At 44.3% G+C, this 15034-nt stretch overlaps 1 protein-coding gene across 1 annotated transcript in view; it reads left to right on the top strand.

The window, feature by feature from the left end:
* Window positions 1-1558: 1558 nt before the first annotated feature.
* The window catches only part of HS1BP3 (HCLS1 binding protein 3), a 32427-nt gene continuing 18951 nt past the window's right edge, over window positions 1559-15034 (top strand). Inside the window, exons 1-3 of the mRNA XM_080999271.1 lie at window positions 1559-1716; window positions 3866-4031; window positions 12151-12358. Coding sequence (XP_080855397.1) covers window positions 1676-1716; window positions 3866-4031; window positions 12151-12358 — 415 coding nt within the window. The 5' untranslated portion in view covers window positions 1559-1675. The remainder of the gene's footprint in view (window positions 1717-3865; window positions 4032-12150; window positions 12359-15034) is intronic.

The raw sequence follows: 15034 nt of genomic DNA, 5'->3' as shown, positions 1-15034 counted from the left end.
ACAGGACCTTCGCTGCCCTCACTGCTTCTGATTTAAAGGAGAGGTAGAGCTGGGTATCATCTGCACATTGATGGACATCCAGCCCAAACCCCCTGATGATCTCTCCCAGCGGCTTCATAAAAATGTTAAAAATCATGGGGGAGAGGATGGAACCCTGATGGATGCTTTGGTTGAGATTTCTGCATTGCAGGGGGATTACACTAGAATCTAGATGATCCTCAGTGTCCCTTCCAACTTTATGGTTCCATGATCACCTAGAGGCCCCCACAGTTCCCATCCCTAGTTTAGGGGGCACTGGTGTGCTACACTATGAAATGAAACCTTGCCAAGCATTCTGTTTCAATGTGTATTATTCCAGAAAATATGCTGTCCTTATCCAGAGGGAGCCGGGATATCAATGCATTTATTTTACTACATTATACCTAGACAGTGCACAAAGGAGATGCTCAAAGCAGCGGCTCTCTCTCTCTCTCTCTCTCTCTCTCTCTCTCAGCTGCCTCCACTGCAATCCTGAAGCCAGATCAGATGATTGCTTAGTCAGTGGAAGGAAGCCCCATTGACTTCGGTGGAACTTAGGCATGCAATCACAGTGTTAATCGCATAATGTTCCCAAACCAGAGGCAAGGCGTTTTGAGGCTGACCTCTCTGAATTCTCTTGCTCCACCATGCCGTCCGCAAACAAGCCACTTCCTCCGGATCCTGGACCAACCCCAAATAATACACTCATCAGGATAAAGTGGCTTGCTTTATCCAAACGCAACGCTTCCAGATCGGCAGCAATACTAAGAAATGAAAGAATGAAAAACCACGCGTGGGCGTAGCCAGGATTTTTGTTGTAGGGGGCGGGGGTGGGGCAGGGCTTTTGTTAGGGGAGGCAGAACCGACATGATTGGTCAGTTAGTTAAGTATTTCTAATGTTTTACTTGAGGGGGGGGGCGGGCAACTGCCTCCGCCCATGATACCATGGCTTTCAAGGAAGAGGCACAACTACGATATTGCAAAGGGTTTGGTGAACCTTACCCCAGAATCACAACGTAAAGCAAGGTCGTCGTGGCATAATAGTAAATAGCTCCGTGCAAATTGCTCTCTGTGGAGGCGTTTTGGTTTTTCCCAATGCAGATTTAAACGTTTTATTGGGACAAGGGGGTTAACTTTCATTTCCTTCTGCAACACAGTATACGAATCGCGATACTGGGGGACTGGACTAGATTACCCTCCAATTTAGGTTCCCTTCCAACTCTACCATTCTATACTGTTAACAACTATATAAAAATCCTTGAGGAGGAGGAGGTGGGGAAAAGGAGAATTTAAAAAGACTTGTTCAGAAATCCTTCACCACTAGGAGTAGTCGTGGCCGAGTGGTTAAGGCGATGGACTAGAAATCCATTGGGGTCTCCCCGCGCAGGTTCGAATCCTGCCGACTACGGCGCGGATTTATTTTTCAAAGGGCCAAACTTTTAATTGAAGCGCCTGGATCCCAGCAGGGCGGGGGTTTCCCGGAAGAACCAGGATGGGGCCGCCAGAGGCAGCGTAAGCCCAGCTCTTGGGAAGGGAAACTCGTGACACTCCGATCTCCTCCTCCTCCTGTTCTCCAGCCTTGCAACAGCAGCGGCACTTTCGCTGCGCGCAACTCCCAGCAAAGTCTGCGCTGCGCCGGTGGAGCTTTGGCGACGCCATGCAGCCCAGCTCGGGGCCTGCCGTGCTGGTCACCACCAGGTAAGGCGGCTTGCAGTGCAGGGGCCTCGCTTTGCTCTGCCTGCCTGCCTCTTGCCGCTTCCCAAAGCGAGGAGGACGCGGGGCGTGGAGAGTTCAGGGGAGCCTTCCTGGCCGAGCAATCCCCGGGATCCAGATGTGCGCCTTGGGCCCGGCGCAGCAGCTGGCATGGACTGCCTTTCCGCTTCCTGCCGAGCAGGACGAGCCTCTCTGCCTGCGCCTCCTGCCTCTCCAGTAGCGCTTCCTTCCTTCTCCCTCGCGGCTCCCCTCTTCCCAAAGGGTAGCTGGTGCGTCAGGGCGCACGGGGATCTTTGCGCACCCGGCCGCCTGCTTCGGTTACAAGCAAGTCCAGAGCGCGTGGAACTGGCAGCCAGCTCCCTCCATCTTAGCCTTGGGTGGGTGGGGGGTTAATTTATTGTTCGGTGCATTCGTCCCACCCCGCCTTTTTCTCCGAGGAGCTGGAGGGGGCGTGCATTTTATTGTTATTATTTATTACATTTTTATACCGCCCTTCATCCAGGGATCACAGGGCAGTTTGCAATTGAAACGCACAGAATGCATTACATAGTAACAAAACAAAATCAGTACCCCCCCACTATGGTTCCCCCTCTCATTTAATTATTTCTTTTCCTAGTTTATTCAAATGTTACAATACAGCTTTGTCCACTGCCATAATATCTCAGAATGACCGTTCCAATCCTCAGTCCCACATCACTGTTATGTTGGCTCCCCAAATACCCTCAATAGGAACCCAACTACCAATCTGGTTGATTAGTCATTGATGGTATGTGAGGTGTTCTGATAGAGCAATGTTATTAACCCAAGCCTCTGTTGGTATATTAGAGGTTTCCTTTCATCATTGACAATAACTAGTCTACTGGTTGAACAGGAAGGAAATTAATTCCTTAGATTTAAAGGTAGAATTTGGGGTCAAATCTAGTGATAATAAGGCAAGTGCCAAATTAAGAGGGATTGATTGCTGGAGGTCAGACATGGACCATGGTACACCCCCAACAAACATGAATATAGGACCCTTGATCTCTACAGCCCTTCCAACATAATGGTGAGCTTGAAGAATTTATCTTTGCAAGGCATGTGGGGGTCCAATGCCACCAAAAGATAATTTTAAAGGAAATTTCTGGAAGGTGAGCCAAAATTGTCTTTAAAAATGGATTACGCCATATAGATTCCCATGCTTCCTCACTTACTGAAATTTCTATGTCAGTTTCCCATCTCATTCAAATATCTATTGTGTTGCCCACAAAGTTGTCTAATATAATACCTTATATCACTGAAACTGCCCCTTTCAGAAACAATGGAATACTGAAGTTTATATAAAACATGCAGGGATTTCTGCTATGCAAAATGAACCATGGAAAGGGAAGCAGGGAAGCCACTGATATTCTGATATTTAAAGAAATGGCCTCTTTCATATCATGGCTAGGACTGTTACATAGCAATTCAAATTCTATTTTTTCAGTTATATGTTATTGTTTCGACATTTTCAACATATACGATCAAAACACCATCAACTATTGTCTCCTATTTTTGTCGACTTCCCACCCCGTTTTCAATTGAGTTCTTATTTCTCCCCTTCTTCTTCACCCTGTCCTCTATCTATTAAATCATAACCACATTATTATAATCTAATTACTTCTGTTGCTCATAGCTCAAATCCTGCTCTCGAGTTCATCCATACTATAATATTTCTTTAAGTAGTCCAGAAAAGGCATCCTTTCTCCCATAAAACACTCGTCAATAGATTCTCTTAATTTTGCTGTTCAATTTGCCAGTTCTGCACCGCCTGCTGTCTTACTTATCCATTCTTCTTTGGTGGGATCCTCCTCATTTAATTCTCATGACAACCCTGTGAGGTAGGTTAGGCAGTGAGGCAGCGGCTGGCCCAAGGTCACCCTGTGGGCTTCATGGCTGAATGGAGATTTGTAGAATGTAGCGGAGGGGACCCTGAGGGTCATCTAGTCCAACCCCCTGCGATGCAGGAGTCGCAACACGGAGTACCCCATCCAAACTGACCAGATCTGAACCTTTTGCCCAACTCTGGATCAAAAACTGATGTCACTGTTGGGAGTCAGTTGGCACTGAAATGTGGCATTGAACTCTGATTGAACTCTTTCTGTGTTTTCATTTGCAGACCTCTTCAAAACACCCACACAGGGATCGATCTGTCCGTTCCAGAGTACCAGGAAATCCGGGGGAAGATGATGTCAGGCCATGTGGAATATAATATTGTTGCCGTGACGCAGCTGCCTGCTTTCAAATCAGCAAAGCACAAGCCAGAAGACATAATTCAGTTTATGGTAATCCACTATGAAACAGTTGCTGTTGCTGTTGAACTGTTGTTATGTAACAGAGAGAGCGCATATGGATACATGAGCGACACTGTGAATCTAGGATGTTCATGACTAGAGATGCGGGTGTAGGAATGCGGGTGGCACTGTGGTCTAAACCACTGAGCCTCTTGGGTGTGCTGATCAGAAGGTCAGCGGTTCAAATCCCCACGATGGAGTGAGCTCCTGTTGCTCTGTCTCAGCTCCTGCCAACCTAGCAATTTGAAAGCACACCAGTGCAAGTAGATAAATAGGTCCCACTGCGGTGGGAAGGTAAATGGCATTTCTGTGTGCTCTGGTTTCCATCGTGGTGTTCCGTTGTGCCAGAAGCAGTTTAGTCATGCTGGCCACATGACTCAGAAAGCTGTCTGTGGACAAAATGCCAACTCTCTCAGCCTGAAAAGATGAGATGAGCGCTGCAACCCCATAGTCACCTTTGACTGGACTTAACGGTTCAGGGGTCCTTTACATTTTACCATCATGGCTAGAGCCTCATTGGTAGTTTGGGGCCCCTTTCTGAACAATGTGGGGAGGAAGGGACCCTGGACTTTAAAGGACCTTTGTCTGGTAATTTCTCTTAGGATTTAAGGCAGTGATGGCCAAACTTGGCCCTGCAGCTGTTTTGGGACTACAACTCCCATCATCCCTAGCTAACAGGACCAGTGGTGAGGGATGATGGGAACTGTAGTCCCAAAACAGCTGGAGGGCCAAGTTTGGCCACCACTGATTTAAGGCATTATGTTTCTACAGTCGTATCTCTAGTTGCAGACACAATCCATTCCAGGGTGCCATTTGCACCCCAAAAAATCCACAACTAGAGCAGTGCTTCTGCGCAAGTGTGGAGTGCGATAGAGCGCTTCTGCGCATGCACAAAGTGTGTAGAACGCTTCTGCACATGTGCGCGGGGCGAAACCCGGAGATGTGGTTTGCTGCGTTCACAACCCAAAAAGCCACAACGTGAGGTAAATGCAACAAGAGGTATGACTGTATTTTGAAGGAAAACATGACAGATTGTATCCCCTTTTGCTACAAAAATTGGTTCTATAAAAAAAAAAGAGTTGCCTTAAGTATTCAGTGGAACAATGTAGCAGCTACTTATGTTGTAAGCACTCCCTGCAAACAAATACTCATATTGGGAAATATCCGAAGCAGATTGCTTTAAGAAAATGACCATTTGTGCAGGTTTCTTGTTTCATAGGGGTAGATCTATATCTTGCACCAGTAGACTTTGGATGTGAAGAAAGCATTTGATTTTAGAAGACAAATTAAGATGTTTGCCTGTAGCACTGAGGAAACAAAAAGCTTCTTGGCAGTTTATGTTAATGGATAGTTGTAAGCTGGTTCCTACATGCCCATCCTTTGATAACTGTATTGTCAAACAATGATTTGCATGTGTGAATGGGCGATAATGCTTTGTATGTAATTGAATTACCTCCCCCCACCCCCCAATTTATATTCACCTGTATAATTGTTCTCAGTGGAGCCAGTTCACACATCCAGTCATTGAGTGTAGTAGAGATTTCTCAGCCGAATGTGTGAAATGGCACCACCACTCATTCTGTGGCAAGTGTAGTCCAGACCAGACCTGAGATCTATCAGTCTAAGGCAAAAGTACAGGACACAACTAGGGCTGCTGTGACTTCTAAGCAGGTGTAGGTCTTCTTGGCACTGAGCCTAGTACAGTGGTACCTCGGGTTACATACGCTTCAGGTTACATACGCTTCAGGTTACAGACTCCACTAACCCAGAAATAGTACCTTGGGTTAAGAACTTTGTTTCAGGAAGAGAACAGAAATCGTGCTCCGACGGCACAGCAGCAGCAGGAGGCCCCATTAGCTAAAGTGGTGCTTCAGATTAAGAACAGTTTCAGGTTAAGAATGGGCCTCTGGAACTTAACCCGAGGTACCACTGTAATTGTTCTCAGTGGAGCCAGTTCACACATCCAGTCATTGAGTGTAGTAGAGATTTCTCAGCCGAATGTGTGAAATGGCACCACTCAACCAGCGTTTTCCATGGAGGTAATGTGAGAAGGAGGATTTTGTCATGACTCATTCACACACATGCAAGCCATCACTTGATGCCATCAAGTGAGGAAAATGCTTGTGAACCATTCCTTTGCCTCTAATGGAGGGATGGGCGATTTTTCAACCTCCAGATATTGTCAGTCTCCAGCTTTCATCAGTCCCAGCCAATATGCCCAGTCACCAGAGAAAATGGGAAGTGGAGTTTTGCAACATTCCTATCTGCTGCAATGAACAGTGCTTAAGTTTTCTTCAGCTTCAGTTTTTATGCAGGGCATGGCGAACCTGTGGTCCTCTGGAAGTTGTTGGACTCCAAGTTCCATCATCCCTAGCCAGCATTGTAAAGCATGATGGGAGGTGTAGTCCTATTGACACCCAGTGCTGGATTATACCCTGTGGAGGCCCCTAGGCAGTCAAAATCTGGCCTTGCAAATTATCTCCTAATACTTGATTGTAGTCAATATTATTTTGATCCCTTGTTGCAGGGCCCCTAAAAGGTGTGGGGCCCACAGGGCAGTGCCTACTCTGCCTATTTGGTAATCTGGCACTGATGACACCACATGTCCCCTATACTTGCACAAAGCCATGCAAATTAAAGCGACTTGGTTCCTTGTTAGACACCTCGGCTGCTCTGATTTCCATCCCTTTCTCAGGAGATAATTAATTTAAACATTCCAGTCCCCCACTGGAATGGCATTTTCATCCTGCGAAATATTTTTGGGTCACTGTGGCATGGTCAAATACCTTAAATAGTTTAGCCGGTGTAGCTAATCTGAAATCTTGAGCTTGTTGCAGGCAGTTGAAAGGGAAAGAAGGTATTCTTTCTCCACATGAGTGAGAGATGCCACATTCTGTTTTGTTGGTGTTTCCAACCAAAGTAGTTGTGGCATGAAAACCTACTCAGTTTCACCACGACCTGTTATATTACCCAGAGCTATTTAAAGCTTATCTGAGCAGCTTCATCTTGCCAGGCACCAACCTCTGAAGTCTTGTATATGTTTGTAATTATATACAGCAACACACTTAGTAAGATTCCTTCTATTATTATTATTATTTTCATTTTAAGCCTAAGCAATAAGTAAAAGCTGGAATATGACCATAACGAACCTGAGAACTCCTAGGCACTAGGGTAGGGCTCAGGGGCAGGGCTCATGTTTGGCATGCAGAAGGTTCTAAGTTCAATCCCTGGCATCTCCAGGTAGAGAGAGCCTTGTCTCAAATCCTAGGGAGGCCCTGACTGGCATTGTAACCAGTGCTGAGCTAGAGGGAGCAATGACCTGACTCAGTAGAAGTCCTATGGGGGAGATTAAGGTAAAGGTAAAGGGACCTCTGACCGTTAGGTCCAGTCGCGGACGACTCTGGGGTTGCAGCGCTCATCTCGCTTTATTGGCCGAGGGAGCCGGCGTACAGCTTCCAGGTCATGTGGCCAGCATGACTAAGCCGCTTCTGGTGAACCAGAGCAGCGCACGGAAATGCCATTTACCTTCCCGCCGGAGCGGTACCTATTTATCTACTTGCACTTTGACGTGCTTTTGAACTGCTAGGTTGGCAGGAGCAGGGACCGAGCAATGGGAGCGCACCCCGTCGCGGGGATTCAAACCGCTGACCTTCTGATCGGCAAGTCCTAGGCTCTGTGGTTTAACGCACAGCGCCACCCGTGTCCCTTATGGGAGAGATTAGCAGCGTTCAAAATTTGCCAGGCGCCAGGTGCATTTGGTGCCTGGCTATCGGCCACTTGCGACCAATTGAAGATGCTCGGGTGCCAGGATGATACCTGACGTCTCCCCCACCTGGAGGTGCATTCCTGGGGATCCTTGGATCTTGCCTGTTTTCACACACCGACAACACATCCTTTAGAATTCTCTCCGCGAGAATTTATCTGCACAATCAGAACAAATTTCAGGAACCAGGAAGTCGTCTTTGAGCCATCTGGCCCCCAAATGGCAACTAGATATTCTGTTTTGGTGGCTGAAACCCTGGTTTTAGGAGCCATTTGGCACCTAGTTAATATATCTGAGTTTCTAACACTGGATCAGGAGATGTCAATAATAAAGCACAAGTGAAGTCTGAAAAGAAATTGCAGAGGGCAAGAGGGATTTTTCTCCTTCTACTCTACTTCCTCCCCAGCATGTTCCCGCTCTTTCTCTCAAAGGTACACATGGAGGCAAGTGTGTTCTTTTTCTCTCAGGGTCTTGTTCTTCCTCGTATTCTCATTTAATCTTCTCCTTTGCCAGCGTCACTGGGAATATGAAGAGGGTGAGTTCTCAATAGCATTTATGCCAGGGCTATTCTTTCAGTATGGGGTTGCTTCATGTATTTGCTGGTGGGCTTATCAGGTAGTTGGGTTTTCTGAGATACTTTTGTGTGCAATGTATGCTTCCACCCTCAGAAATAAAAATCCACACAATTATATACTGTAGTAAATCTGAGACGAGAATCCAGTGCATACTTTCCAGAGTGTAAGGCCCATTAAACGCAGTGGGCCTTACTTTCTGAGTGTGGCGCTGATAATGCCACGGTTGCAGGTTCGATTCCCATATGAGACACCTGCATATTTCTGCATTTCAGGGGGTTGGACTGGATGACCCTAAGGGTCCCTTCCAATTCTACATTTCTATGATTCTTTGAGTAAACATTTATAAGGTTGCCCTGAACCCTCATAGCTTGCAGAAGCTGCAGGTCCCCCCCTCCCCAAATTATGCTTGGAAATTCCTTACTCTTTTCCTTGCTGTATTGAATTTGATCCTTTCTTTTCCTTCTCTTCTTTCTTTCTCTCTTTTTCTCCTAACACATTTAGGTGGCATTTTTATCTCTGATTCTGATACCACTGTAAAAAGCATACAAAGCCAACAGCCTAGACCAGGGTCAGCAACCTAAGGCCCATGGACTGGAAGCAGCCCGCGGAGGTCGTTTGACTGGCCCACAAGCTGCCCCTGGTGCAACGCAGCACAGAGACTCACTTCCGCGGCTCTGAAAATTGTGTCTGCGCAGACGCTAAAAATTGCGGGTGCGCACGCAATCTGGCCCACAAAGGGATCTCTGTGGGACCGATCCAGCCCAGGCAAGATAAACCTTGCTAACCCCTGGCCTAGACTCTCATACATGTCTTCACAGAAGTAAGCACCCTTGAGTTCAGTGGAGCTTACACCCAGGCAAGTCATCTTCTTTGGCAATCACTTGTAGCCAAGTAAGATTGTCTTCCATGAACATGGTTTTAACAGGGAGTCCGTAAGTGACTGTGGAGGCCAATTCTGGATCCACATGTCCTTCCACAGTGGGGAGATAGGTTTACGGGTAGGAGCTGATCACGGTGAGGGTTTGCCAAGTGTGCCTTCCTCTTCGCACGTTTCTCCCTTTCATCCTGAGTTTGAGCATCTTCAAAGTTCATGATACCTTTGGTAAAGGCTGTTCTCCAATTGGAGCGCTTGCAGGCCAGTGTTTCCCAGTTGTCAGTGTTTATACTACGTTTTTTTACATTTGCCTTGAGAGAGTCTTTAAGCCTCTTTCGCTGACCACCAGCAAGTGAGTATAGGATTGAAGGCTAACATCCAGGGGCATTACAGCTCAGTCCGTCGAGTATGAGACTCTTAATCTCTGGGTCGTGGGTTTGAGCCCCACGTCGGGCAAAAGACTCCCTCATTGCAGGGGGTTGGACTAGATGATTCTCGTGGTCCCTTACAATTCTACAGTTCTATGATACTATCATTTTAGGTACTTTAGAAGACTTTGGACACATGGATAAATTTGTGTCTGGCCAGATCGGCACGAAGGGTGGCAGAATTTATTGCCATGTCACCAGCCACCCCTAGAAAAAAATGCAGTTTAAAAGGGGTGAGAAGGGGCTGGAGCAAAAGATATGGGCCTCAGACTCCCTAGGCCTTGTGCAGAAGTGAGACCATTAGCTCTTGATGGTTTCAGACCAGGAGACACCCACTTTGCTGCCTAAGTTGCTAAACTTAATGCAAACTTTCTCCCAGCTATTATTCTTCCTATGTTGTACTTTAGGGTTGAGGACATATTTATAGCACCCTTGATGCAGTGACAAGCTCTACTGTGACGTATCTTGTGAACGACCATTAATAGGGAGCATGCGCTGTTCTCTGTGTGTACAGGTTTATTTTTAAGGACGTCATTTCTGTAGCAAAACTAAGAAATGTAGAAGAGCCTGAATCTTTTGAGCGGTATATGATGGGTGGTTCCAGTAGAGGGCACTCAAACACCATTCAAGAGCATACTTACCTAGGCCTGGAGGTGACCAGAAAGACAGAGTTCATTCTGGTGATGTTAAGAACAGGGGATGCACTGAGTACTTGTGCTTGGAATCATAGAATCACTGAATGGTCAAGTTGGAAGGGATCCCAGGGGTCTTCTAGTCCAGCCCCCCTGCAATGCAGTAATCTTTTGCCTAGTGCGAGACTCAAACTCATAACCCTGAGATTAAGAGTCTCATGCTCTACTGATTGAGGTATCCAAGCTTGTTCTTATTTGAAATCAATGGATCTTCTACACCAATCAATCTGTTTATTATCCAATGTGATGGTGAAGGAGTTCTGTTCCATGAATTTATAAGAATGGGAGCTTCCAGTGTGGCTGTTTATTGAAAATAATATGTTTGCATAAAGCTTGCAACACCACCAGTTTATTAAACATTCATCCTGATACATTATCATGGACATTATATGAAATTGCCAGGTTCTGGTGATTATCTCACACTTTTCCAGTGCAATTTTCTATCATTTTTGTTATCAGAGTTTTTTCCAGTGAGAAAAATCATTCAGTGTTTGTACTAGGTAGTGCAAGGTAGCACTACCTAGTGTGAATAAACTGCCCATCTAGATCTGCCCATTAAGGTTAAATACAAGCATATTTGGAAACTAAAAGTTGGTGTTGGTTCAAACCAGATTTGCTCCTAATCGTTTGGTGGTGAGCTTAGGCTACATCAGGAGTCAGCAAACTTTTTCAGCGGGGGGTGGGGGCAGTCCACTGTCCCTCAGACCTTGTGGGGGGCCGGACTATATATATATATATTTTGGGGGATGAACAAATTCCTATGCCCCACAAATAACCCAGAGATGCATTTTAAATAAAAGGACACATTTTACTCATGTAAAAATACACTGATTCTTGGACCGTCCGTGGGCTGGCTTTAGAAGGCGATTGGGCCGGATCCGGCCCCCAGGCCTTAGTTTGCCTACCCATGGTCTACATCCTAAAATACAAAATGAGATTTGTGAATCTGTGTTCCCATTCAGTTTTTGTTTGTTTCAGTGTTACTATGGTTTTCTTCTCGGTCTTTAAAATTATAGAGTTGGAAGGAGCTTTGAATCTGCAATAAAGCATTCCTGACAGTTGGCCACCCATGCTCTGAATAAGTATCACTCATTTATCACTTATTAAGTATCTTGCTCAGAATATTGCTGATTAGTTCTGTCAGCCAAGAAATAGCCCTGTCCTTAAATCAGCGTGTGAACGGACTGTCAAAGTGGTCAATGCAAATCCACAGAAGCTTTTTGCTCCTTGTACAGATAATCCCTTGTAAGCATTTCTGGGGCCACAAACAAAGGCACTTCTGTAAACAAGGCAGAAACTGTGTTCAGAAGCTCCCATATAGCAGCCACCAGCGGAAGAATGGGCTCTTCATGGTAACCGTTTCCTTCCTAAGTTTATAAAATTTGCAAGCATTCATTTCATTTCTTTTCTTTGATTTTCATTTATTTATTTATACTTTTCAAGTTTGTGTGCTGTGACAAGCTTCTCCACTGTGAGAGCCAGTGTGGTGTAGTGGTTAAGAGTGGTGGACTCGTAATCTGGGGAACCGGGTTCGATTCCCCGCTCCTCCACATGCAGCTGCTGGGTGACCTTGGGCCAGTTACACTTCTCTGAAGTCTCTCAGCCTCACTCACCCCACAGAGTGTTTGTTGTGGGGGAGGAAGGGAAAGGAGAATGTTAGCCGCTTTGAGACTCCTGAAGGGGAGTGAAAGGCGGGATATCAAATCCAAACTCTTCTTCTTCTTCTTCCATATTTGTCATTTAACAACAAAGACAAATTCTGCCTATTCTGCTTACAGGTCTCAAAGAAGTACAGTGAGATTGAGGAGTTTTATCAGAAGCTGGCTACACGTTACCCACAATCCTCTCTGCCACCGCTGCCAAGGAAAGTGCTGTTTGTTGGGGAGTTTGACATCCGGGAACGGAGAGCTGCGTTCAATGAGATCATGAGATCCATTTCCAAAGACACAGATCTAGCAACAAGTCCCGAGTTAATGGAATTCCTAGGTAACTCCCAAGCATGTTTCTGTAATGGTAACATGTCATTTATTCAATATCCAGTGACCCTTTAAGCTTTTGAATACCAGAGAAATTTCACAAAATCAGCTGCATTTCCTATCAATTTTCAAGACACTTTCCCCCCTTAAGGTATTAAATTCTCATGGCTAAGCACCTCTGCAAACCTGCTAGATTTGCTTTCCTACAAACCCTGTGCTCAGATTGGTCTTGAATTTCATAAATACTCCATTGCCTCGTTGTGAGATTTGGTTGTAAAAGCACCCCGTGACCTAGACATGTTAATGTGATTTAAGAAGAAAAGATCACACCTTCGTTATTAATATGAGAAACTGTCTAGGCAACATGGGCTGTGTAATTTTCTTTTTTTTAAAAGGCCAGAATTCTTTTTTTTTTTAATAAGATATTTATTAAAGTTTCAGAAATAAAAAAAGAAGTTACAATAGTAATAATAAGAAAAAGGGGGGAAAAAAGAAGAAAAAAAGAAAAAAGAGAGTACAAAATACGAAAAAAGTAAAAACAATTAAAAACAAATCAATCTTTCCATATCTTGTCTTTCATTCACTTGTTTCCCTGACCTCCTCACACCTCCCCTTTTTCGTATTCCAGTTCAGTAAGTTAATTCAGCAAATCCTTTCCCTCTTTGTTTTTATCTTAAACCTTTGTCTTAATATGTAATAACTGTATATTCTCATCTGTTAACAGTACATTTTTACATACTCCTTATAACATTGCTGCTAAAAACCCCTTAGCTTCATTCCAACATCATTCTAACATTCATTAATTTTACAGTATTTCTGTAGATAGTCTTTAAATTTCTTCCAATCTTCTTCCACCGACTCTTCTCCCTGGTCTCGGATTCTGCTAGTTATTTCCGCCAGTTCCATATAGTCCATCACCTTCATCTGGCATTCTTCCAGGGTGGGTAGATCTTGTGTCTTCCAGTACTTTGCAATGAGAATTCTTGCTACTGTTGTGGCATACATAAAGAAAATTCTATCCTTCTTTGGCACCAATTGGCCGACAATGCCCAGGAGAAAGGCCTCTGGTTTCTTCAGGAAGGTATATTTAAATACCTTTTTCATTTCGTTATAGATCATCTCTCAGAAAGCCTTAATCCTTGGGCACGTCCACCAAAGGTGAAAGAATGTACCTTCAGTTTCTTTGCATTTCCAACATTTATTATCGGGCAAATGATAAATTTTTGCAAGCTTGACTGGGGTCATGTACCACCTGTATATCATTTTTATAATATTCTCTCTTAAGGCATTACATGCCGTGAACTTCATACCTGTGGTCCATAACTGTTCCCAGTCAGCCATCATAATGTTATGTCCAACATCTTATGCCCATTTAATCATAACAGATTTCACTGTTTCATCTTGAGTATTCCATTTCAACAGCAAGTTATACATTCTTGACAAATTCTTAACTTTAGGATCTAACAGTTCTGTTTCCAGTTTTGATTTTTCTACCTGGAAGCCAATTTTCTTGTCCAGATTGTATGCCTCCATTATTTGATAATAGTGAAGCCAATCTCACACTTTGTTTTTTAATTTTTCAAAGCTCTGCAATTTCAATTTATCTCCCTCTTGTTCCAGAATTTCCCAATATTTCGGCCATTTGGCCTCCATATTGAGCTTTTTCTGAGCCTTCGCTTCCATCGGTGACAGCCACCTTGGAGTTTTATTTTCAAGTAGATCCTTATATCTTGTCCAGACATTAAACAATGCTTTCCTGACAATATGGTTTTTAAATGCTTTATGTGCTTTGACCTTATCATACCACAAATATGCATGCCACCCAAATACATTGTTAAAACCTTCTAAATCCAAAATGTCTGTGTTTTCAAGAAGCAGCCATTCTCTCAGCCAACAAAATGCGGCTGATTCATAGTAAAGTTTAAGGTCTGGCAGGGCAAATCCACCTCTTTCTTTTGTATCCGTTAGTATTTTGAATTTTATTCTTGGCTTCTTGCCCTGCCAGACAAATCTGGAAATATCTCTCTGCCACTTCTTGAAATAGTCCATTTTGTTCAAAATTTGCAGCGTTTGGAACAAAAACAACATTCTTGGCAATACATTCATCTTTATCGCAGCGATACGGCCTAGCAGTGAAAGCTTCAAATTTGACCATATTTCTAAGTCTTTTTTCACTTCAGTCCAACATTTTTCATAGTTATCCTTAAATAGATTCACATTTTTAGCAGTCATGTTAACCCCCAAATATTTCACTTTCTTAACCAGTGTTAATCCTGTCTCCTTCTGAAACCCCTCTAAAAAGGTCAGAATTCTACACTAAGGTAACCCAAGTGTTCCAGTAAGAGTTTGCAGCCTTAATTTTGTGTGTGTGTATTTTCTTGTTTTATATAATTTATTCAATACAGCTTGCTCACTATACAGAGGGCAGAGAGCGATGTAAAGTGTAAAATCCCTGTCTGAATCACTCAGGATCTTTCCACTGAGATTTCTCTAGGTGTTATCCACACAATGAGATAGATGCCAGATTAATTTTTTATATAACCCCCCCCCCTGGCATTTTCAAAACACTGAGTTCTTCATGGAATGCAGCCACTATGTTTGCACCAGATGATAGCAGAATTGCAGGATGTGCACTGCCATTGTTGTAGTGATGTTGCCAGTGGTGGACCTGCACAGCTGCTCATTA

Source organism: Podarcis pityusensis (genome assembly GCF_964106645.2).
Source record: "Podarcis pityusensis genome assembly, chromosome: 3".
Classification (NCBI taxonomy): Eukaryota; Metazoa; Chordata; class Lepidosauria; order Squamata; family Lacertidae; genus Podarcis; species Podarcis pityusensis.
This window is presented reverse-complemented; position numbering and strand designations above follow the sequence as displayed.